This window comes from Dasypus novemcinctus, chromosome 17 (genome assembly GCF_030445035.2).
Source record: "Dasypus novemcinctus isolate mDasNov1 chromosome 17, mDasNov1.1.hap2, whole genome shotgun sequence".
In the NCBI taxonomy this organism is placed as follows: domain Eukaryota; kingdom Metazoa; phylum Chordata; class Mammalia; order Cingulata; family Dasypodidae; genus Dasypus; species Dasypus novemcinctus.
In genome coordinates, this window is record NC_080689.1 from 85,493,159 (window position 1) to 85,517,755 (window position 24,597).

General features: G+C 40.9%; 2 protein-coding genes and 1 long non-coding RNA gene across 8 annotated transcripts in view; 1 reads left to right on the forward strand and 2 right to left on the reverse strand.

Moving 5' to 3' along the window:
• Positions 1–9,922, forward strand: part of LOC131274051 (protein IWS1 homolog) — a 113,147-nt gene extending 103,225 nt beyond the window's left edge. For all 4 annotated transcript variants that reach the window (XM_071208962.1, XM_071208961.1, XM_071208963.1 and 1 more), the window contains 10 exons: positions 146–170; positions 2,382–2,452; positions 2,886–2,910; positions 3,495–3,568; positions 4,024–4,048; positions 5,428–5,487; positions 7,238–7,326; positions 7,737–7,855; positions 7,933–8,027; positions 9,637–9,922. In XM_071208962.1, the coding sequence (XP_071065063.1) occupies positions 146–170; positions 2,382–2,452; positions 2,886–2,910; positions 3,495–3,568; positions 4,024–4,048; positions 5,428–5,487; positions 7,238–7,326; positions 7,737–7,855; positions 7,933–8,027; positions 9,637–9,686 (633 nt within the window). In that variant the 3' untranslated portion in view covers positions 9,687–9,922. The remainder of the gene's footprint in view (positions 1–145; positions 171–2,381; positions 2,453–2,885; positions 2,911–3,494; positions 3,569–4,023; positions 4,049–5,427; positions 5,488–7,237; positions 7,327–7,736; positions 7,856–7,932; positions 8,028–9,636) is intronic.
• The window catches only part of LOC131274054 (uncharacterized), a 36,206-nt gene extending 24,193 nt beyond the window's left edge, over positions 1–12,013 (reverse strand). The window contains exon 1 of the long non-coding RNA XR_009181263.1: positions 11,907–12,013. This is a non-coding gene — a long non-coding RNA (uncharacterized lncRNA). The remainder of the gene's footprint in view (positions 1–11,906) is intronic.
• The window catches only part of LOC131273793 (protein IWS1 homolog), a 119,928-nt gene that overhangs the window by 70,137 nt on the left and 25,194 nt on the right, over positions 1–24,597 (reverse strand). The window lies entirely within an intron of this gene.

Genomic DNA, 24,597 nt, shown 5'->3' on the forward strand with positions numbered 1-24,597 from the left:
TTCTTGGTGTGTCTGCTACACCTGCTCATCAGGTTTGCTTGACCCCTATTTCACATCTGAATTTCTAATGCTGCAAATCAAGCAAAAATCCTTTGCAAACAGCCGAAACATGATCTGATCCTCATAAGGTTTTCTCTGATTGCAGGTGGCCCCAGGAGAAAGTCAAACAGGTACATATCTAGAATTGCTGAATTGAGGTAATTTTGGATTAGACAAGCAGGGCATTGATCCTAGGTTTGCCTGGAAAGCCAGGGTGGTTCCAGTTACTGGCGGGATTTTTTGAGGTATGGTTAAACATTAAACATTAATTCCTCCTGATAAGGAATGTGGTCATGCTCTATTGTTCTCTCAGTAGATGTATTCACTTCACTTGAATGGATTTGTGTCTATGGCAGTCATGGAGTGTGTATGAGCGAAGCCTATTGGAGGGATTGAGAAGGTGTGTGTTGGGGCATTGCTGTGTGTTTCCCTAAGTGAAGGGTCCAACATACACAGGACAACTGTCATTGAAACCTTTCTAAAACACCATCACATCACCACAGCACATATTGCATATAATAACCTGTGAACATCTCACTAGAATCATTCCTGGAATTATGTAAACTCTCCCTATCCCTTACAGCCAGGTTCTGAGGGGCATAAGTTAATGACCCGAGATTTCAAATTCCTAAGTTGTAGAGACAAGATTTGGACTGAGGCATGTAACCCCTATACTACTACTCTGAACTACTGAATATTACCTAATCACAGGTATGGGTCACTAGTGACAATGAAGGAATTTCCACTGCCTATATAAATGTAGGTGCCCACGGCATTTCCTAAACATGACACTCATGTATTAGATATTCACAGGGGTCACATAACACAGGTTAGCAGGTGCATTTTACAAGATACTTATTCACAGTTATTAGTGTGAAAAACACATAGAGAGCCCCACATGTTGCTGGTAAACTCACAGACTCTCAGACTCGTGAGGTTTCAGTGGGACAAGCTTGCCAATCGCTGCCAGTACTGGGTCACAGCTCAGCACATGGCCCGAGCAGACAGACAGGGATTGGAGAGATATTTTCATCTATTTAATAACGTTATCACCATAAGCCATTAAAAAAAAAAAATCATTCTGTGAGCTGCTCATTTGAGGAAGAGTAGTGAGTAAGAACTCAAATTCCCTCTTAGCCATTAGGTTCATGTTCATCATTCTTATTTCAAGTTTCCCTTATAGCTAGCACAGAGATTCATGCTCAACCTTCAATCGATCCTAACTCTCCCACTGTGGGATGGCTCATATAATCATGGAGAGGCACATCACGCAATGAATACAAAAACATGGTAATGAAAAGGAAGATGAAGGAAAAATATCATATGGTGAACATTGGATACTTTTAAATGGTAGTCCATGAGTACTATGACAAACCCTATAAATATTATCTTTATGACACCTGTTAGTGACTCAATACAAAAGAATACCTTGTCTAGAATTAAATCCAGTCAACCAATAAATGAATAAATAAAACACTATACAACAGATTAGTACTGTAGTAGGAGCACTTTGCATTAGTGGAGATGGAAATGACCTTGGAAAGTTCAAAAGGGCATTGACAACTTGTCTAGATTCAAAACAGGAAGGGGGAAGCAGATTTTGTCTCAACGGACAGAGCGTCCACCTACCACATGGAAGTTCCAGGGTTCACACCCAGGGCCTCCTGACCCATGTGATGAGCTGGCCCACGTGCAGTGTTGATGCGCACAAGGAGTGCAGTGCCATGCAGGGTTGTCTCCCACATAGGGGAGCCCCACACACAAGGAGTGTGCCCCATAAGGAGAGCCTCCCAGCATGAAGAAAGCGCAGCCTGCCCAGGAGTGGCGCCACACACACGGACAGCTGACGCAACAAGATGACGCAACAAAAAGAGACACAGGTTCCCAGTGATGCTGACAAGAATATAAGTGGACACAGAATAACACACAGTGAATGGACACAGAAAGCAGACAATGGGGGGGGGGGGAGGAAGGGGAGAGAAATAAAAAGTAAATCTTAAAGAAAATAATAAAAACACAACTATTAAAAAAACAGGAAGGAAAAGTGATGGAGCTCTGTAAGTAATACCATCTGTTTAATACTATTTTTAGATTGAATATATCATGTTGAATTTGGATACCTTTAGGTACACAGACAAAAAGTTTTCATTTCTCATTTTTTTCCTGTTCTTCTTCTCCTTTACCATCCTTCTTCCACCAAGGAGGATGGCCCAGCAACATATTTTTACAGACTTATTACCCCTCAGGTCCCTATTTTCTTGCCCCCTGCAGTGTCAGGGTAGGTCCCTGAGTAACCCATGCACACCACCCAATGTATTGACATTTACTCTGTGTCCTCCCAGGAACCCCTAAGGACCTGCTGGATGAGTCCCCCAGTGAGAGGGAAGATGAGGAGGTTCCATCAAATTCCAAGGTATGGTCACCCGTTCTTTCTCTGTTGTCAAATTGCTGATTTTAAGTTTTTTTGGTTTTTTTTTTCTTTGTTTTATTTGCCAATTGAGTTCAGATATGAAAATCAGACCAAATAATTATAGGTGATGTCTATGATTTCCTTAGTCAGGAGAGTGTTCATTTGGAACCTTTTACTAACATCTCTGCTTCAAGAGGAACTTCAAGGAGTCCCCCCTACATTACAGGGCTAGGTTTCCTCCTCAATAGATGGGAGAGATGCATAAAACAGGAAATGCTATGCCTTTCCACAAGTGTCTGTTACAATTACTTTTTGGGCCTTCATCTCAACCCGTTTCCCATCTAGTTTTCTAAAGGCAGCAAGAGAGTAAACCAACTGTGCAAACACTATACAGCCTGCTCCAGTCCTCAGAGGGTTTTCATTTCTCTAATTGTAGGTGGCTTCAGGAGTAAGTGGAAACGGTATGTATTTTGGTATCACTTTACTTCTTTTTTAAAAACATCTAGATGATTTAAACTAGGGGTTTCATGCTTTCTTTACTGTGGAAAGCATCCTGATTTTACCTTCCATGTGGGCATAAGAAATAGAGGGGTCCTTCTGTTTTAGAGGAAGAAAAATGTCCACATTGTACAGTACTTTCAGCAGTTGTGTTCCCCTTGGGTGGGTTGGGTTTTTGTTCATATCCCATGATAGTTGCACATTTTACAAGTATTTAAATGTTCAAAGTTCAACAATAACATTGGGCTTGAAAATGGGCAGGAGGAGCGGTAAGAAACTGTCATTGAACAACATCCTCTTTTTTAGTACCTTTACAGGTTCCTTTTATGGTGCTTTGGGATGTCTTTAGCTACAGTGCCAAGGACTGCTTCCCTTTGTATTGCTGCTCCTCCCTGTTGCCCTCCTTCCACTCCTTAGCAGCTCACTTAGGCTTGCTGAATACCTGCCTCCTTGTTATTCTAATCCCTCGTCCAAGTCAAGCAATACTTCATGACTAAATCCAGAGCAACTACCCCAATGTACTGATGCTATTCCTCTGTTCTCCTAGCTCTCCCGGAGGGCCTCCTGGAGGAACTTCTGAGTGCCCAGGCAATAGAGCACACTCCATTTACTTACACCAAGGTAAGGCCAACTTTCTTTATCTGAGATAGAACCACTGCATTCTTGGTTTCTTTCATTTCTAATCCAATTCAGTTACGAAAATTTGACCACGTACAATATAGATGAGAGGTTCAAATGCTTGGTGCGTCAGTGTTCAGTGGACATGTATTAGGAGCTAATCCCGGTTTGAAGGGGGCAATCATAAATGGCAGCATCAGGTTATAAACTATATGGCAGGAGGACATTCTTTAGCAGAAATTTTTTCACCTGGAATTAAGAATTTTGTACTTAGTAATCAAAATGGACTTGAAAACTGCATCATCCAGGACTGTTCATGCTTTACACCTGCTTTTGGTTTTCCTTAACTTCCTTCATTCCCTCCTGTATTCTAAAGTCACCAAGAGGACACAAGCCTCTTGTAGCACTATAGATTAAGTTCTGATCCTTACGGCATTATCTTCTCTGTAAAATTGCAGCCAGTCCCAAGAGCAAGCAACAATGGTAAGTATTCTGAAATCCTACACTTGCTGAGAAAAAGTCCAGGTATTGAAAAACATGAATCTTCCTTGTCGATTGAGTTTAAAGAGGTTCCTGATGACAACCTCCTTGAGGGAATAAGGATTTGGGGGTGGTGAATGAAATGGATATTCCAGGTAAGAACTAGGGTTGTCTTTCTTAAGAAGTTGAGTACTGATTAGTTGGCATGTGTTTGTCTGCATGGAAGTGGTGTGTGTTTACATGTGTATGTTTGTGATGTGATTCTCAGAATACATGTTTTGATTCTCAATGGGCATGTGTACAAATGTGAGTCTTTAATGAGTTTTCTGGATTTTTCACACACCAAACAGCACAACGACTAGTGTCAACTTTCTTTGTAATAAATCCCATCAGTATCTCTTCATGGATAAATATATATGTCAAATATTATCAAATTATGTACTACGTCAGTGTGGCTTACAATATGTAGTGTGGCTTACAATATGTCAAGTATACCTCAATAACTCAAGAATAATCCATCAACATCAAAGAAAATTTTCATGAAGCTCTACAGGGACAGAAATGTGGTACAGGACCCTTTTTCTGGGATGTAATAATATGTCTTGGCTTAATAATAAGCTTTATAAGGCTTTACTTAATACCTCATAGCACTTTGAATGGTCAGGATGAAAGAAAGGCAGACATACATGTCCATTCATTAACGTATGAGACAGGGCAGTTTTGAGAAGGTGAAGAAAAGTCTTCAGAACTGGACATTTAATGAATACAGTCCAAAGAACTTGAGATTTTAGGTGCTTTGACTCCTAATCTATACATTTTCTTCAAGTCTCTTCTGCCTGGCAGAGTCTCTAAAGTTCTGCTATGAATTTGTCAACATTTGTCATTTTAGTTCACACAGCCAGGGCATCTAGAGCAGATTCTAGTTTTTGCAGTTTTGCTAAAGCCCAATACCCATTTGTGCTGGTAGCTGTGGTAGGGATGATGCAGAAGGGAACATGTGCATCCTCACAAAATGCTCCCCAAGGCAGCAACCCAGAGTCTAGCACTAGGTCTGTGCTTTGAACTCATCTAAGACAGAGCATGTCCAAAGAGTCATAATTTCAGGGTGACAAGATTGGAGGTCAGTGCTCTATTTTCCAGCTAAATAAGGGAGTGAGAAGTTGAGAGCTGATACCTTCCCCTCCTCTCCCTCACTTGCAAGCGCTTTGCACTTTCTTGCTAAGGCCTCAGGCTCCAGAGGGGCCCAGGAAGGTCTTAGAACCCAGGGCAGAGAGCTGGGTTTTCCTATGGTAGCCAGCAAGAGATCTCAAGGAAGAAGGGAGGGAGGGATGCGAGTGGCCCATTCCTTAATAACGTTCCTGCGGATCTTTGTTTTCCTGAAGACTGGCTTGCGGACTGCAAGTATGACTCCACTAGCAGCGATGACGAAGACGACAATCCAGGTAGGTTACAATTCTCAAGGAAGGATCCAATGGAGAAGATACCAAGATCAGTAGTTATACCTGGTGCCTTGGAGTCTATGGAAGGGGGCATGATATTAGAAAGTATAGGAAATATTTATGAGGGCCTGCTTTCATCTTTTCGTTTTCAATAACATAAAAGTAGGAGATATAATGACTGTGAGCTTTGTGTGTGTTGTGTGTTAAATGAACTTTCCATGTATTTTTTAAAAAATTAACTTCCCATGGGTTAGTTTTTTCATGTCTTCTCAACAGTCTGACAACAAAACTTTGGTTTCCTTTGCTTAGCATCCCATAGTAACTGATACAAGAAATCGTGGTTTGGATTTAAGTGTTGAACTTCAATGGAGCGGGTCTGTTGGGACACAATCTCTCAGGTTCTCACCTGGACCTGGGACAAAGTGTTTTTAGCTAGTGCCAGATGGCACCTGAGAAGTAGGGCCTCATCCCGTGCACTTTTAGATCTAGTTTTAACTTTCTTCATGTTCCATCCTTACTGCGGATCCTGCTTTAAAGGTTAACCATGGGTTGGAAGCCATGAAGAACATTTTCTCTGGGCTTAGCATGTACCTGTGTCCTTGAGAGGTGTGGCTAAAGCACATTCTTGAACTCACTACTATTTTGCACTTCCTACCCAAATCCAAAATGCCAGTGTAGTTTGGAAACCTAAATTTAATTACGTCTGAGAATGGTTTGAATCCAGTTGCCCCAGAAGAGCTTTCAAAGCCCAGCAGGCTTTCTGAGGACTTGTGTGAATGGGCCGCTGACTTGTTTCACACACTGGCTCTCACAGTCCTACGGGGCTGGTGCTCTGGAATTGAGTATGCCCAAATCAGAGCCTCTTGGCAGCAGGGCCACAGGTTTCCTCCTGCTCTTTGAGTTCAGTGCTATGGTCAGCAGTGCCCTGTTTCTCAAGCAATATTCATTTCTCTCCCTGTGCCTTTCTGCAGGCTTCTCAAAGCACCCAAGGTACTCAGGCCTAAGAAGGCTTGATGAAACCTAGAAGGCTCAATTCATTTAAATGGCCACACATTCTACACAAGGCTATTAACACACCTGCAAGATAAGGGAACGTGGACAAGTTACTTTATGTCTAATTTCCTGTTAATCCTCTCTAAATCGCTTTTTTTGGAACCTATGGCGATGTTGAGAGGACAGAATGTTTGCGTCACACCTAAAGCCATACCAGACACTTCAAAAATCACTTGATTTTGGGGGTTGGTGGTAGCTCTCTTCCACAAGATCTGATTCAACTCCAGATCCTGAGTGTTGCATCTGGAATTGGTAATTGGCCAATCCATTGATTGGAGAGGGTGGCATGGTACACTTGATCATTCCCCTGTGTTCTCATAAGGAAAAACAATGTGAATAGAAGACAGGAATAAAGGAAATAAGCAGTATTGGGAGAGAGGAGAGGCAGGGAGTTTCTGAGGCAAGATGATGGAAAGGAAATCAACATCATGCTTAGCAAGACATAGAGAATATGCCTGCCTTCTTTGAGGACAAGGAGGAAATGGGCATTCCTCCCCAGAATTATAGTATATGAGGTCTGGTAAACGGACCCTGTTGACATTAGGCCAACCACACAGGGCACAGGAGACGTTATCGAGGCCCAAAGAAAGTTGGGGTGATACAGACAGAATTGGGTGCCAAGCTCAGGTCACGGTATGACAAAGACAATAGGGGCTCTAATTCTCCCCTGAACCCTAACTTTCTCCTTTCCTTTTGCAAGGTCACCCTATCACAGTCACCGCAATGATTCACTCAGAGGCGTTTTTCTCGGACTCAGAAGAGTCAGACGTAGAGAATGGCAATATGCATGTAATTTATTTCCTCTTCTTGCCTAATTTTAAAATCTTCCTGTTTCTTCTTTGTAAGCATTTCTTCGTAGCTCTTCTCTTTCCCCCTCCTTTTACAATTGTCATCTCAAAGGCCCTGGTAGCCTCCAGGAAGGTGAGGTTATACAATTGACAATGTTTTTAAGATGTTTCTCCACCTTCTTCACCTACTGTATTTTAACATTGCATGGATTTCCAACCCTACTATGCACCATAAATCAACTGGTGTGTCCCTGAATGGCCCAGGCGAGAAGTTGTGCTGAAGTCTGAAGCATTGGCCCACATCATGTGGGGTTGGCCCCTGGGAAGTTTGTTCTGGGATGGACTCTCCCTTCACTGCCGTGTTCCTCCACATATGGCTCTGGAAAAGCAAGTGTGTTCTCTACCCTGCAGCTGTCTACACTCGTTGAGGAGGAGGAGTCTGTTTACATCGACCTTCTTTTCCGGGAATGCACAGAAGGAATCAATGATGTAAAAAGAGATGAAGAAGAGGAAGAAGAGGAAGAAGAGATGTTAGTGTGGAGTAGTGGGTAGGATGAAGAGGGAAGGGAAACAAGTCCACATGCACTAACTTTCTTTGCCACTTCAGGAAATTCAGCGTTCATGAGGAGCTTGCTGGAGTGCCTGCAACTGTGTGTGAATATGGAGGCGGAGATAGGAATCTGAGGGGGAAAGTGAGCACAGGCAAGTGAAGGGTGCCCTGAGAATCTCTCCCCATGAGTAGAAGTGCTTTCCATGTAAGCTCTAAAGCTGATCAGCTATGCCTTCCCTTGGCTCCTTAATTTGTAGGAGAGGGCTCTAGCCCTCTTCAGAACCAAAGTTTGCCCTCCCAGTCCACCTAAGGCCTGCCAAATCCTCCTGTCTTTCTTACTGAGTGTGGTGTACACTGTGGAGTGACCTAGAGTGCCACCAGTTCTCACAGGGAAAGGGTGAATTGGCCTGTGTTAGGTTGCCAGGGCTGCTTTATCTGATACCAGTGATTAACTGGGGTAAACACAGGAATTGACAGTCAGTTTAGGAGATTAGAAGCAAAATCTAGGTGTCAGCATGATGATGCTTTCCCTGATGCTGCCAGCAACACATAACTCAACCTCTGCTTCCATCACCTGATCATCTGTCTTCATCTGTCTCCCGGTGCTCCTGCTCTGAATTTGTCTAGTCTTCCTCTCTTTGGAAGGACTCCAAGCGTATAGGATTAAGGTCACCCAGATGCAGGTTGGCCTCCCCTTCACTAGTAAGATCTCTGACGACCCTATTCACAGATGAGTTCACATCCAAAGGTGTGCAGGTGAGGATGAAAGCATGAGTTTATGGCTGCCCATTATTCAATCCAGAACCCAGAACAGTGGGGTCACTCTCAGGCAAACAGGGTAGCTACTGAGGCCCTGTTTTCTACCTCAGTGGGACCTGAGTCACAGCTGCCCAAGCCTTGGGGTCCTAAGCCTCTGTAGTTTCCTTCCTCATCCCACTTCAGCTCACACTCATTTTCTCAAGCTGTACTTCTTTAGAATTTATTCATGTATGTAGAATTCAAACAAACACAAAGCACAAAGGAAATCTCCCTGCAGGGCTTGCTAGGAATGAGAAAATCAGAGAGGACTGCATGTTACTTAAGTCCCCTTATTTATTTTATATTGTTTAAGTAATAACTCTTGTTAGATTATGATGAGTGTTTTGTAATACTTACATGTTGGAATATCTTAATGTAAGAAACTATATGATTTTGGCATCACAGTCACTTTATATTAAAATGGGTTGCCCAGTAAGCTCAGTGTTTGATTTAGAATGAAACTGTTAATTAGGGAAAGAGCTCCAGGAATCGGTCCCTTTTTGATCTGAGGCTTTCACCACTGGATGCTGTTGAGGACCAGGGTGGAGGGAGCAAGGTTATCGCTTCCACGCCTCTCCCTTCAGAATTCCTGCCCCTCACCTGGCCCAGGGAGATGGGACTCTGCCTTTTCTTTCTAGAGGACTTGAGCCCACCTTTTCTTCTGCATCAGTTTCGTTCTCCAGAAGACATTCACTTGAAAGGTGCCCAATCTAGCAATCAGGTCACAGCCCATTGCCTGGAAATTTAGAGACACTCTTAGTCACAGACAGCACCCTATGCAGACAGCAGCAGTAGGAATTCAGTCCCTCTGGATCTGGCTCGTGGGATATCATGGACCAAAGATCACCTCTCCAGGGTTGGTCTGAGGTAACTTTTGAGTCCTACAAACCACCTCAGGGAAACCCAAGCTCCTACCACCTCTGTGCCACCTGAGTGAGTCCAGATCCTGTATTTGTGTTGCAGATCCTACAACTGACTGCTACAAGGATGCTGAGCTGGAGGCCTCAGCCTGAAGCTGAGTAGACCTGGAGATCTATGGCGCTTGGCGACACTTATGTGCTCACCCTTCTACTCCACTATGAATGAACAACTAAGTGGCACTTTAGTTTTTAATCCAAAGACTTAGACGAAGTCTTAGAAATAAGTTTTACTTTTAATGTTATATGCCATATGAAACAACTTTTGTACCTTTACTACTTATATTTCTTATTCTTTATGTAATAAATAAATATACTGATAAGTACCCTAAGCAATGCTAGAGCTATATGAATTATAATATCTGGTCTCCGTATTGGCTCCCACCAAGGTGAAACACTCACTCATGGAATCCTCATTGAGTGTTTGTTGAAAAAATAACTGGAAACTGACAGCTTATCATAAGCCCTCCTGTCAATGGGTTTTTAAAATTTCATTTACTGAACTATGTTCAGTCACCTGGTATGGGTCATGCCAAAAATGCTCATCTTGGTCTAGCAGGATAACTTGAATTTCAGGGCCTTTTTCACTTACATTGCGGTGTTGCTATGTATAAAACCATGATTCACATTTCATTCCACAAATATTACCCCATTTGCATCTGGCACAAAATCTTGTTCTCCAAAACACTGATGAGATTCTAATTCCTTCACATAATATGAGTGAGTGTAAATGTTTTCACATTTTGGTTAACCTGGTTAATTTTCCTAGAATATCCCTTGCTTTTAGTCCTTCCAAGTCAGTGCACAGCATGCACTTCTGACACACAGCTTCAAAGAATTTCCTTCCAGAGGGAAAAAAAAAAAACAAATTGTAATTTTTTGGCATTTCTTTCAAGTCTTTGCTTTTGGATTTGCTTTTGGATTTCGAGACACTCCAGTGTTCAGGTATTAGACCAACTATGCCATTTGTCATTCTTTTACTTTTTTTCCCCAAATCTTTTACATTCTCCACAAAATTTCTTTTAAACACTATCTGCTTTTCCTTTTGCTTTCTACTTAACCATTTCTGGTCATTCTATTTATTATGCATTACAATTCAATTTTGAACTGATATTTTTCTTATTTTCTGATGTCATCCCAATCGTTGTTTGATTTTCTATTTTTAATTTATGACATCTTATGTATTATCTCATTTTCTAAATGCCTTTTATTTACTTTTGAGAAAGCATTTTTCAGGACATAATATACATAATGAAGAAGGCCTTTCATGCATTTGTTGTGGCTACTCTGTATTCCGTTTCTCCCTAAATTACTTTGTTACATGAAAATAATGTGATTTTTTTCTTCGTATTCATATAATTAGAAAAAATTATAGAAGTGCAATTCAAATTAGCTTTCCCAGGAACAGAGATAAGTGTGTCTTCCTAGATTTTTTAATGAAATTTTTTAAAGTACAAAATCTTTCTTCCTGGTATTTCCAGATGCTTCAATTCTACCTCTCTTAAACATGGGACTTTACTCTCATCACCTCTATTGCACCTATCATTTTCTTTCTTCATCTGACTAGTGAATATTCCATTTCATATATACTCTTTACCTGAAGTGAAACATCTTTTACCTGACATTGCCAAAATCTAGTCGTTTTCTATAAATGCCCATATAGGTTGAAAATTAATTATCTGTAAGGGATTTTCCATTAGATATCTTGCGTTGTATTTCATTTCTGAATTATATTTGCCTATTTATCTGTTTTCTTTCTATAATCATTTATATTTTAGCTACTTATATTTATTTTACATGGAAATTTCTTTGTTTTTATACTCCATATTTCAGTCATTTGAATTCAGAATTATTAATTTCCTCCCCAGTTTTAAATCAATATTCATACATATTTGGTGTTAGCAGTGGCAGTTCATATTCAGTGAATTTAAAAAAAAAATGCTGCTGCTTTAGAGTCACAATGACATAGGTTCATTGTCATTCATATCAGGTCTGCAATATTACCACCATATGGTATATACTTATCATCAGACACATACATCAGCATCCCCCAATGTAATAGTTCTATTTCCCATGGTCTCCAAGGATGTCCTTAATACTTGTCTCTCCTTCATTAAAAGTAATGTTTTATAAATAACTTCTAGAAAGAAAAAATTTGCTTGATATGGTTTACTGAATTTTAAAATTTAAGAATACATAAAAGACATTTCAGACATATTCTACCATGATCTTATTATGAAAGTGGGACACTTTTACATTATTAAGAATTACGTTCTTCAAAACCATAAAAATGTAGGTTTCCTACAATTAACTCACATTCCAGGATTTCTGAAGTGTGCGCACAGCCTTCCTATAAACTGGGGACTTTCTGCGGCTCACTGAGTGGAGGGTCATTTGTGGAAGTCATTCCATTCTCTTCACAGCTGCGTCTATATGATCCACTGCAAACATTATATTCAATTGTGAAATACTGAAAGTTTTTGCCATGACAACAAGATAAATTTGCTCACTTTCATCAATGCTATGCAGCATTATACTGGAAGTTCTAGCCAGAGGAATTGGGCAAGAAAAACGGAACTGAAGAAGGAAGCTATTCTGATACACGGATGACATAATCTTTTAATAGATATTCCCAAAGAACCCACAAAAATACTACTGGAACAAATACAGACATTAAGCAAACTTGCATTGTATGAGATAATACACACAAATGTCAGTTCTGTTTATATAGTATGGTAAAAAAAAAAAAAGTCTAAGATGGATTTTTTTTAAAAAATCCATTGTTACCCTCTAATGAATAAAATATTTAGGAATGAATTTATTGAAAGTGTAAAGCACTTGAACAAGAGCAGTCATACCTGAATGAAACTGAAGAAGACTTAAACAAATGGCAAGACATCCATTGTTCATGGATGGTAAGACTAAATATTGTTCTAATACCAATACTACCCACAGGGAACTACAGGTTCAGTATTATAGTTATAAACATCCCAACTGACTTTTTTTTTTCTTTTTTACAGAAATGGAAAAACATGCTCCAATTTATATGGCATCAGCAAGTGGCTAGACGATGCAAAACAAACAACTTTCTCTATGGTGAGATTGGGATTGATTAATTTATAGAACAGGAGGAGGGCTTTGTTATGGATCTGGCTGCTTTAGATATGTAGGAATTTCTGGGATACTCTGAGGAATATTGGGGTTCACAGAAAAAGGGGTTCTAATTCTCCCTCTTAATGGCTGCCATCATTTTCCTGAAATTCTCATGGGAACTCAGAGGCAAAGATGTAAAATATCTCTGAGAACAGTACTGTGTCCTTCCTTTGGGGAATTTTCATGTAGGCTGGGTGCAGTCTTGGGTTCTCAGAAGGAAAGAGTGCCCTCTGGAAGAATAAATAACTCACCATGTCCCCTGCTCTATATACCCTAAATCATAGGATCTACATTGAGTTAAGCATGAACAAGGGTATGAGAATTTACTCAACATAGTGACCAGTAAAATTCACATGAAAAAGAGAAAGTCTCATTGACACATCTTACAGAATGGACACAATTTAGTTGAAGAAGGATTTGGGGAAATTGTACATACCAGGCTGCTCAAAGAGTGGCTCAGGTCTTCAGTCAGGGAGACGAATGTTGACAACCTCTAGAGAAGTTCTCATATCGGTGACTGAACTTTTCAGCCCCAGAATTTCTATTTCAGTTGATTTTACATTTTTACCTCTTTACTGATATTCTCTGCTTACTGAGACACCATCCTCATATTCTCCTTTTATCATTGAGCATATTAAAAATCTGTAATGTATAACTCTGTTTTATAACTGAAGGATATTTTCCATTAATTGTCTTTTCTCTTGTGTGTGGGACATTCGTTCTTGGTACACTCCATGCCCATAAAACTGGATCTTTTGACTATTTTAAGGTGGCCAGTCTGAAAATCAGATTTTCCTGCATCCAGGGTTTGTTGTGACTGCTTGTTGTTTTTCTTCGTTTGGTCACTTCTTGGCACTAATTGTGTGAAGTCAGTACAATTTGTCATGGATAGTCACTAAAATCTCTTGTCCCGGTAGCTTACTGGCCAGACAGTAAATGGACAGAAATTTCCACATATGCCTAAAATCAACAATAAATTTAAAAGTCCTTGCAGATATGTGGTATGTATACACTGCAACATGGCTTCAACACTCAGTTTATGACTCCACAACTCCACATGTCCTGTTTGTACAAATCTTAATAGTAAACCAGAAATGAGTGCTTAGGTTGTTCTCAGTTCCTTTTTATAAATGCACCCAGTCCTTCTATATACATAGATTGTACATAACCAGGAATATATTGCAGTTTTTCAAGGATCTTATTAGCCAAAGCACCTCATTCCTCAGCCTTCCTCCGAAACATTCGTCTTAGTGTTTTGCTGCCCCAGTGTATTCCTGTGAGCCATGTGGCATCAACTAGTCTATTTGTCTTAAATGTTTTGGGTGAATACCTCTCGGGTAACCACCTAAGCACCCAGAGTTCCCTTAGGTGAAATATATGCAGGTCCTTGGAGAAGGACCTCCATGGATTTGCCATCCAAGTAAAACAGTCAACCAGAAGCCTCTCTGAAAAAGGTCCTTTCTGCTCCCTCTGGTATAGGTTAGTGTAACAGAAATTCAGGCTGTTGTCTGCAAAGCCATACCAAGGTGGTGAGCAGAATGGGACCAGAGTAAAGGAAAATAACCCAAACCTCTCTGACAAGTTTCACCTGCTTTATTTATTTATTTTTTTCTCTTTCCCTCACCTGATTCAAAGTTCCCCTTCTTGCTGTATGATTTTGGTTAGATTCCAGAATTCATAACAATTTTATTCTACTATTTTTGTCATTTTCTTTGTTGCTTTTGTGGATGGCTTGACTCCGGGACTCCCCAAATCCACTATTTTTGCTGTCGACATTCTGTTCCTTTATAACTAACCAACCCTTAAAATTTGTACATAGTGTGAAATACTTCCCTGATAAGCTATGATCTGAAATTCCAGATACATATTTTATTATTTCACTCTGCTTGGGGTTATTCTTTAAGCAGAAGCTTTGTAACATCCTAATGACTGTTTACCATCTTCCTTCTTCCTTTTCTCCCACAGTTATTCTCAAATTGCCTTTGCTTGCCACACATCTTGAACTAGTATGGGGATGGCAGGAATGGTGAGAGTGCCTCTATGGCTATTTTTTGTTTTTCCATATATATATTTTGGAAATATATATATATTTCTTTTAAAAAAAAAATATATATATATATATATATTTTTTTTTAAAGAAGCTTTAGAATACAAAGATGGTACATCCAAGGGATTCTCATATGCCGCACTCCCTACCCCTCCGACACTTTCACACATTATCAACATCCTTCATTACTGTGTTACATTTGTTAAAATTGACAAACCCATGTTGAAGCACAGCTATTGACCATGGACTACATTTTACGATATAGTCTATATTCTGTCCTGCACAATTTTGTAGATCATGACAAAATATCCAATGGCCTGTATCTGTCATTGCAATGTCATGCAAGACAACTCCAATGTCCTGAAAATGCCCTCACATTACTCCTATTCATTCCTCTCTCATCCCTCAGAACCTCTTGTGGTCACTGTCTTTATATCAATGCTAAGAGTTCTTCCAGTACTAGAGTAATATTAAGTCTATTATGTCTACTTTAATAATGTCTACTTTAGTCCACTGTTCATGCCCCAATCTTGAGGATTTGGGGATGGTGATGCCCCCAAAATATACAAATTTTAAAAACAACAACAACAAAAAAACACTATTAAAAAATTGATGGGGCTGAGGGATGGGGAGTGGGGCATATGGGAACCTCTTATGTTTTTTAGGGTAACATTTTATGTGATCTATTAACTTTAAAAAAGATAATTAAAAAAATAAAAATTGAAAAACTAATAATAATGTCTACATTAGTCCATTGTTCATGCCCCAATATTGAGGATTTGGGAATGGCAATGCCCACTCTACTTCTAACTGAGAGGTCGCTTAGATCCCATAGGGCAGATGGATGGAACTATCTTGCTTGCAATTGCAGGCACTCTCTGCTACTTGTAATGGGTGTTCTCAATCATCATCTCCCTGTTAGTTGTCCTGGGCTCATCCAAAGAACTGGAGTGTAGGTGTAGGAACTCTGCTGAAATTCAGAGCTGAAATGGCCCATGGATGGACCAATGATTTAAGTCTCTGGGACATATATTTAACAAGTATAGTGCTAATTAGAGGATCAAATAAAAGGGGCGGGATAGCCATGTGTAGACAACCCAATGAATGAGTATAACTATGTTACATTGGGGAGCATATATACCAAAATAAGGCAGGGAATGGAATTCCTGAGCTGTCTGCCCTCCTTATAGTATCTAGATGTCTCCAGAGCCCCCAGAAGCCCCACTATTTGAGGCACTGTTTACTGTGGCTGTCAAAGAGATCCTGGTAATACTTGCAAAAACATAACCTCAGGCATGGCCTCCCAACTCACTTTGAAATTTCTTGGTATAAAAACTCATTTGTATTTAATATTTCCCCCTTTTGGTCAAGCTGTTTTTCTAGACGCATTGCTAGTTGGTGCTTGGTAACAATCCCCTGGTGCCAGGGAGGCTCATCCCTGTGAGTCATGTCCCATGGAGAGGGGGAGGTAGTGTATTTATATCCTGAGTTTGGCTTAGGGAGAAGTCACATTTAAGCAATAAGGAGGCTTTCAGGAGGTAACACAGGCAATATATCATACTAGGATAAGTTTCAATTTCACAAGGAAAGGCTCATAAGTACAGTCATCGATATCAAGGGTCTGGCTTAACATTCTGCCTTTCTTCAATAGGCACTGTAGCACTCTGGGATTCTTGCTGTTCTATTAGAGAATGTAGCAGAACTGCCCAGAATGGGAGTTCAATGTCCTTTTCATTATTGTGTGATTCGTGAATGGAACTGGCCCTTCCGTAGACAATTTATTGCATGAGTCCTTGGTCTGTTTCCTTCTATTCAGGATTGCACTCACTGTCCGTTCTCTGCTTCTGTCCACCCTGCTAATAATGGGTGAAGCCTTTCTCTTTTGTGAGACTGTGATGGTTTAAAATGTATCACATAGTGTGGTCTTTGGTTGCGATCTGGCTAACCTAGGTATGTAATTATTGGAGGGATTCCTTGAGGGAAATATGTGTTCACTGAGTATGGGCATGTAATTCTCCCACTTCACAGAAGGGCAAAATTCCCCCATATGTCTTGTTGGGGGACTCTCAGGGAAGGACAAAATCTATCTAGGAAAAGGACTGGCTGTCTCCCTTGGGGTTTAGGGATCAGGCTGCAAGCAGGCTGGAATTATCAACAGGATGTGGAGGACTGTGAAAGAACAAATAATCCATAGAGTCTCTTTATTCAGTGTACAATAAATCATAGGATCTGTAGTGAGTTCCTGAACTGAAAAAGGGTGTGGAAAGGCATTTAATATCTCTTGTGATCAGTAAAATTGATTTGAACTGCCAGATTTCAGAGCAATAGCTGCCTGAATCAACTCGATTTGGTGAGAAAGGGTCCAAGCAGGGAAGATACATACTCAGTGCTTGTGTACTCACTACCCACTCTCAGTCTAGACTCCTCAGGAAGGTGTGCAGATGGTAGTCAGGGAGATAATTGGGGCCTGCAGACTTTATACCTAAAACCAACAATCCCCAATGCAGCAGGTGACTTTTGCAGTGGATGGTCATCAACTGGTCATCTAGGGTTGGTCAATAGAAGGTGAATCTAATCCTTTGATGATCTGTTACATGGTAGTTGGTCTGGAATGCCTGCAGTTTAGAGACAGCTTGTGAGCCACACAGACCACTAGTCATTCAAGATAGTCACTTGACTCCCAGAAAGTCTCACAGCAGGAAAGAGAAACACTGATGATGCAGGGAAGGAAGGCCACAAGTTTGGAGTTTATCTAGACCATCAGTGGACTTCATGTAAGGGAAATAACACTGTCATTTAGGTCAGGGTTTGTAATGTAGTATCAGGAGATTGGGTCAGCATTTGGGCCCTCTTGTGGCTCAGGAATATCCTCGGGGGCTTTGATTCTCACCCCCAGTAACTTTGTGGCAGGAACGTTTTTTAAAGGGAGGGTCCTAATATGCCACGGCTCATCTGGCAAACCAACAAGTCAAAAAATTTGCAGAAAAGCAATTAGGAAATATTTTGAGATGAATGAAAACAAATATACTACAACCAAACTTTTGGGATGCAGCAAAGGCAGTACTGAGAGGGAAATTTATACCCCTAAATGATTATATTACAAAAGAAGAAAGAGGAAAAATCAAAGACCTAACTGCACACCGGGAGGAACTAGCAGAAGAACAGCAGACTAAATCCAAAACTAGCAGAAAGAAATTACAAACATGAGATAATAAATAATGAGATAAGAGTATAAAAAGCAAAAACAATAGAGAAGTATTGAGAAAACCAGATGTTGGTTCTTTGGAAAGATCAATAAAGTTGACAAACCTTTAGCTAGACAGACAAAGGAAGAAAGGGAGAGGATGCAAACAAATAACTTCAGAAATGAGCAGGGAACATTACTACTGATCCCACAGGAGTAAAAAAGATCTTGTTCTTCTTTGTCAAAGGTAGCCAATGCAGTATACCAAAAATGCATCGGCTTTTTATAAAGGGAATTTTTTAGGGTAAAGGCTTATAGTTCTGAGGCTGCAAAAATGTCCAGACTGAGGCACCATCAGAGATGCTCTCTCATCAAAGATTGGCTGCTAGCAGAACCTGTAGCCCTGCCACATGGCAAGGCAAACTGGTGGCCTGTGTGTGCTGTCTCCTCCAGGCTGCATTCCCCTTGAGCTAGCTATGGGCAATGAAGCATATGGCAGGGCTAGTCTCTTCATCTTGGAGCTACATTCTGTGCTTAGCCTGTTGGGTATCACATTTCTTCAGCTATGGCAGCTAGAGATCCTCAGGTCTGTCTCACATGGCAGCTTAAAAATGACACCTGTCTGTGTGTTTTGATTCACTCCTCAGTATATAGTATAATAGACACCAGCAAGAGGGTGGAGGCCCAGTCTGTGTCACCCCTCACTGATAAAGTCCAATCAAAGGATCACACACTCACAGGCATGTATTAGTTTAAGTACTTGATCTTCTGGGATTCACAAAAAACTTTAAACTGTTACATATCTTAACAACTACGAACAACTGTATGCCAACAATGTAGACACCTAGATAAACTAGAAACATTCCTAGAAACTCACAAGCAACCTATGTCAACAGAGCAGTTAAATGTAGAGATGAAATCAACATCAAAAACCTCCAAACAATCAGAGAAAGACTTGAAAAGATGACTCTCCAAAGAAGATATACATAGGGCCAGAAGGACCTTGAAGAGATGCTGAACACTCTTAGCCTTTAGGAAAATGCAAATTGAAACCACAATGAGGAAAGAGGATTTGGCTCAACTGATAGAGCTTCTGCCTACTATATAGGATGTTCAGGGTTCAAACTCAGGGCCTCCTGACCTGTGTGGTGAGTTGGCCCACACAGAGTGCCGACACGCTCAAGGAGTGCTGCGCCACGCAGGGTTGTCCCCCACATAGGGGAACCCCAAGCACAAGGTGTGCACCCCAAGAGGAGAGCTGCACCATGCGAAAAAAGCACAGCCTGCCCAGGAGTGGAACCACACACACAGAGAGCTGACACAGCAAGATGATGCAACAAAAAGACACAGATCCCAGTGCTGCTGACAAGAATGCGAGCGGACACAGGAGAACACAAAGTGAATGGACACAGAGAGTAGACAGTGGGGAGGGGGGAGGGGATGTGGAGAGGAATAAATAAAAAATAAACCTTAAAAAAAAAAAGGAAACCACAATGATACCTTTTCACATCCACTAAAACGGTTGCTAATTAAAAACAGAAAATAACATGGGCTTCAAAATGGGCAGAAGTGTTGAATCATAGGCTATAAATTTCTATCATTTATAGATGAACTATTTCACATTAATTTAGATTGCCTTTAGCTACAAAGCCAAGGACTCTGTTTTTGTTTGCTTTCCTATTCCTCACCTTAGTCTTTCTTCTGCCAAGGAAGGCCAAATAGTGCAAGTCTACGCTCACTAACCAGTCAGCTCCATACATTGGAGCCTGTTGTCCTAATAAAGCAAATGTCCCTGAATAATGCATGAGCTGCTCCCCCAGTGTATTAATTGTTATTCTACATCCCGCTAGAGCTCCTGGAAGACATGGTGAAGGAGGCTCCTCGTGACATGGCGGATGAGGAGGCCCCATCTAATGCCGAGGTAGTCACGTTTTCCTTTAAGATAGAAATGTTCCTTTCTCAGATTTATTCTTTTTCAACTAAGCATAGATCTTAATATATGATGATGTACATTACAGATAATGGGTGCTGTTTGGGGGAAGGAATATTTGCAGAGGGATTTCTACTAATAGACCACTGATAAAAGAGGGCATTAAAAATGGCAACACCAGGTCATAACCCATATAGCTGGAGCCTTTTGTCTCAGCACTACTTTTCTTGCTTGGATCAAGACTTTTGTAATTCCTGCCAAAATGGATTTGAGAGAGAAAGCCCCCAGTTAAAGTGTGAGCCTTTCCCACAGGAGCCCACCATATGTATTCATGGGGTCTTTGATTTTATCACTGTGTCCCATTCATTTTTATAAAATCACAAAGATCTGAGAAAAAACAACACAGCATAGTATGATTCTCATTACTCACTTTCTGCAATTGCAGGTGAACTCAAGAAACAACAAAAATGGTAGTTATTCTGGTTCATGCAACTGTTGTGGGAAAAGTCAAAATAAAATAGGGGGTTTCCTCCAAGCTTTAGGCTGTGGACCCAGCCTGATCCTAGTTTCACTGGGAAATGAGGGTTGGGGTGTGATGAAAGGCTTCCATTAGGGTGTTCTGTCCTTGTTTCTACAGTTCCAAGTAGCAGCTGTGTTCTCTTTAGGTGGTAGATGTTTTAGTGCACAGGGGCTAATGGGAGTTCACGTGTGAGTCTCTGGGGTCTGATTTTGAGTCTGCGTGCATTTAACCAGGTGATATGTAACATTTACAAAGGAAAATTGCTAGGGCCAACTTTCTCAACTTTCTCAAATAAACCCTATCACCACTGAACATATTATGCACATTTACTTCATCCAGCTGCACCTAGGGTGTGCTTTTTATCCCCACAACACAGGTGGAGAAACTGAGTTGCAAAAATGAACAACAGCCTGAGCTGTCTGCTCCTAAGGGGAAGGGCCTAAATGTGAACCTCGATTTTGGCCCCAATTCTGATGCTCTGAGCTACAGACCTGCCCTTTATACTCAGCCATGGGAGTTTCACAGGATTGGGGGTATGATGAAAGGTTTTTTGTTACGGTATTCTGTCCTTGTTTCTAAAGTCCCCAGTAGAAGCTGTGTTCCCTTTAGGTAACTGTAGGATTATCATGTGCAATTCCCTGAGGTGTTATGTCCCACTTACGCAGAGAACTGCCAGTGTCAACTTTCTCAAATACATTGCATGATTTAGCCATTGGATCATTAGACATCAGACAATGGAGTTCTAGCATCTCCCTATATCTTGGAATTACCTGAGTCTACAGAGAAACCAAACTGCCCACCATTTTAAGATAGCCTCAGTAGTCACACAGCCTAGGGCAGCAGGTTGTGCAGATTATCACAGACTTTGGTATAGCTATTAGTGTCAAAAACACACAGAAAGCCCACATGCTTCTGATCGCCCCAAAATTCTCTGTTGTGATAATGACTTGGTCAACCCTGCCAGGGTTGAGGTGTCAGCTCAGCAGCTCGCTCAAAGCAGATAGACATTGGAAGACAATTTACTGCATTTGATATCATCACCATAATGGACCCTATAGATGCTCAAGTTCTATGAGTCCTTGATAAAATAGAACCCAAAGACACTTGGCATTCAAAACATTCGGAACCTGGTGTTCAACACCCTTGCTGAAATGCTCTTGGAGATCTGGCTTAGAGGTAGTCAACACTAAATCCATGTGTCCCTCCATAATGACTGTCACAGTGTTGAAAGGGCAATGATGGAGAGGCTCTAATGCAATGAATACACACACGTAGCATAGAAAAGGAAGACTGGAAGGAAAATTCTATGATTAATAAGTAATGATTATTAAATGATCTCAGGATATTCAAATCTACAATTACCTTTACAACAAAGCACTAGTGAATAGATGCAATAGAATGACTTGCCCAGGATTCAATGTAGTCCACTGAAAGGTAGCTCCTAATCAAGTGGAAATTCCTAAGAACATATAGTAAATTCTTTCTCAGTATATGTATATCCATGGAGGTTGAATTTGTCTGGAGATGTCCCATGATACTGTCAACTTAGGCTAAATATGGAATAATCAGGAGGCATTTTGGGACTATCAATGATAATAAGATATTTTAGTATTATTTATAGACTACGGTCAGTTGTTATAGATTGCCAATAAGGATTTTGATTCCTGCTTCTTCCCTGCTACACTCCTGGCCAACCTGCTTTCAGTACAGAAGATAGCCCCTACAGCCGGTCATAGTGGCTTGTTACACTACAAACTCTACACCCTTTAGTGTCTTGTCCAAGACTAGAACCCTGCCTGAGAAATTTACATGTAACACACCAATATACTGAGAATTACTCTGTATCCTCCTAGCTCCCCAGGAACAACTGAAGGTGGTGCTTCCAAGGACCGAGAGGAGGAGGAAGCCTCACCCAATGCCAAGGTGAGGATGCTATCCTTTGTCTAAGGGAGAGGTGTTGCTTTTTGTATTCTATCTTTTGCAACTGATTTCAGGTAAGGATGCCTGATAGTATGCATTATAGATGGTATATACAGTTTTTTAGGAATGCAGAGTGTTTCATGGGAGTATGTTCCAACTGATCCATGATACAACAGGGTATCCAGAAATGGCAGGAGTAGATTATGAACTATGTTAAAAGTCCTTTTCCTCAGCTCCAATTTTTATTGCGTGGAATAAGAATTTGTAATCACATGCCAAAATGGACCTGAGAGATATTCTAGGAAAAGCTTGTGCCTTAATAGATATGTCCTGCTGTACTTTCTTATGGGGTTTTGCCTTCACCACTGTTTCCTATCTGCTTTTCTAATGGTATCAAGCAAACAAAAGTCCCGTTCAAACAGGGTATAGCATGATGTAATACTCATAGGTTTTTCTCTAATTGCAGGTGGCTGTAGGAATAAGTGAAATGGTACGTATCTAAAATTACTGACATCTGGGAACACATGGAAGATAAGATAACCAGGGTATTGTTAGAATGTTGGTCTGCAGGGATAGTGGCTCCAGTTATTGTGAGGAATGAGGATTGGAGGTGTGGCTAAAAAAAAAATGATTTTCAAAGGGAAGCATTATGGGGCATGCTCTAAAGTCCTGAAAGCAGCTGTGTTCCCTCTAGGTGGCACGGATTTGTGCGTAAAGGGGTTAGTGAGTGTCTATGAGTGAGCCTATGTGGTGTGATTGTGAATATGTGACTGTGGGGATGTTAGTGTTTGCTTTCCCAAGAGATGTGTCTAACTCACCCTGTACAATGGCCACTGCAAACTTTCTCAAAAACCAAACCATTAATATTGCACATGTAGCATATATTCACTCATAAAATCTTCACCACAAAATTCTGGTTATGTTTACTCTCCCCACTTCTTACATGCAGACTGAGAGGCACAGATTAATAACCTAAGATCTCGAGTTCCTAAGAGGTAGAGTCAAAATGTGAACACAGGCATGAGGCCCATATGCTGATACTCTGAATAACTCACTCTCACTTGGCTCACAGACATGGTTCATTAGTGGCCACGCAAAGGATTTCCATCATCCGTGTATAGACATTTGCCCAGAGGGCTCCTAAACACTGATCTTATATATTAGGAAGCCTGAGGGTCACATAACCCAGGCTACCATTAGGGGCATTTTACGAGATACTTAGACATAGCTGTTTGTGTCAAAAGCAACAGAAGTCCTCATGTTTCTGCCAAGCTCACAGATTGTCAGATTGTGAGGCATCGGTAGGACAAGCCTGACAATCTTTGCCAGTGCTGGGTCACTGCTAAGTACCTGGCCCAACCAGATAATAATCAGGGACTTGTTTTCATCTATTTGATAACTTTATCACCTTGAGCCCTTCAGATGATCAAATCTAAGCTACACAATAAATAATAAGATTGTAAAGTCCCACTTAGTCATTAGCCTACTTTCCATCGCCCTTCTTGCAACTCTCTTGTAGCGTTGGTATAGAGCCTCAGTGCTCAACCTGTGCCTCCCTCCTCGTGAACTGGCCCACTGTGGCTGGTTAGTGTGAGCATGGAGAGTCACATTGATGTGGGCTATGGGTGGAAGGCTCTTTGTCTCTTCAGAGATAACTAAGTTGTTTGACTTGTGGGTGTGGAATGGTAAGAGGCTGCAGTCCTGCCCTTAGGGACAGTGGAAGCGGAAGCGGCTCCAGTCCGAGGAAATGTTTAACAATGCAAGAGCTATAAACTTTAAGTATTTAGGGGAAATGCAAAAACCAAATAAGCTAAAGGCTTATCTAGAATGTCTGGAGTCCATGCTAAAAGCTTACCTAAGATGTGGAAGAGATATATGCTAATTGAAGCCTATTGAAAACTGAAACAAAGAGACCATTTGGCCTTTCCTCTCTGTATAAAAGGCATTTGAAAATCTTGTTCGGGGCTCGGGATTCAAACTGAAAGCTCCCGAGTCCGGCCGGCCGTCAATAAACCATTTTTCCTTCTCAAAATCATTCCTGAGTCCTGGCCTCTCTATACTCAAATAATTGAACTTCTCTTAAATTCCACAACATTTTTGGTGACTCTGGTAGGATAATAAATGAAGGCCAGAGATGGTAGCATTTTGCTGCCCCTTCCAAGTCCCCAAGGAAGCCGGGAGGACTCGGGTGAACCCCAAATCTGGGCGCCCCTGGATTCAATTTAATCCAGAAAAGATGTGGGCTCCACCAGA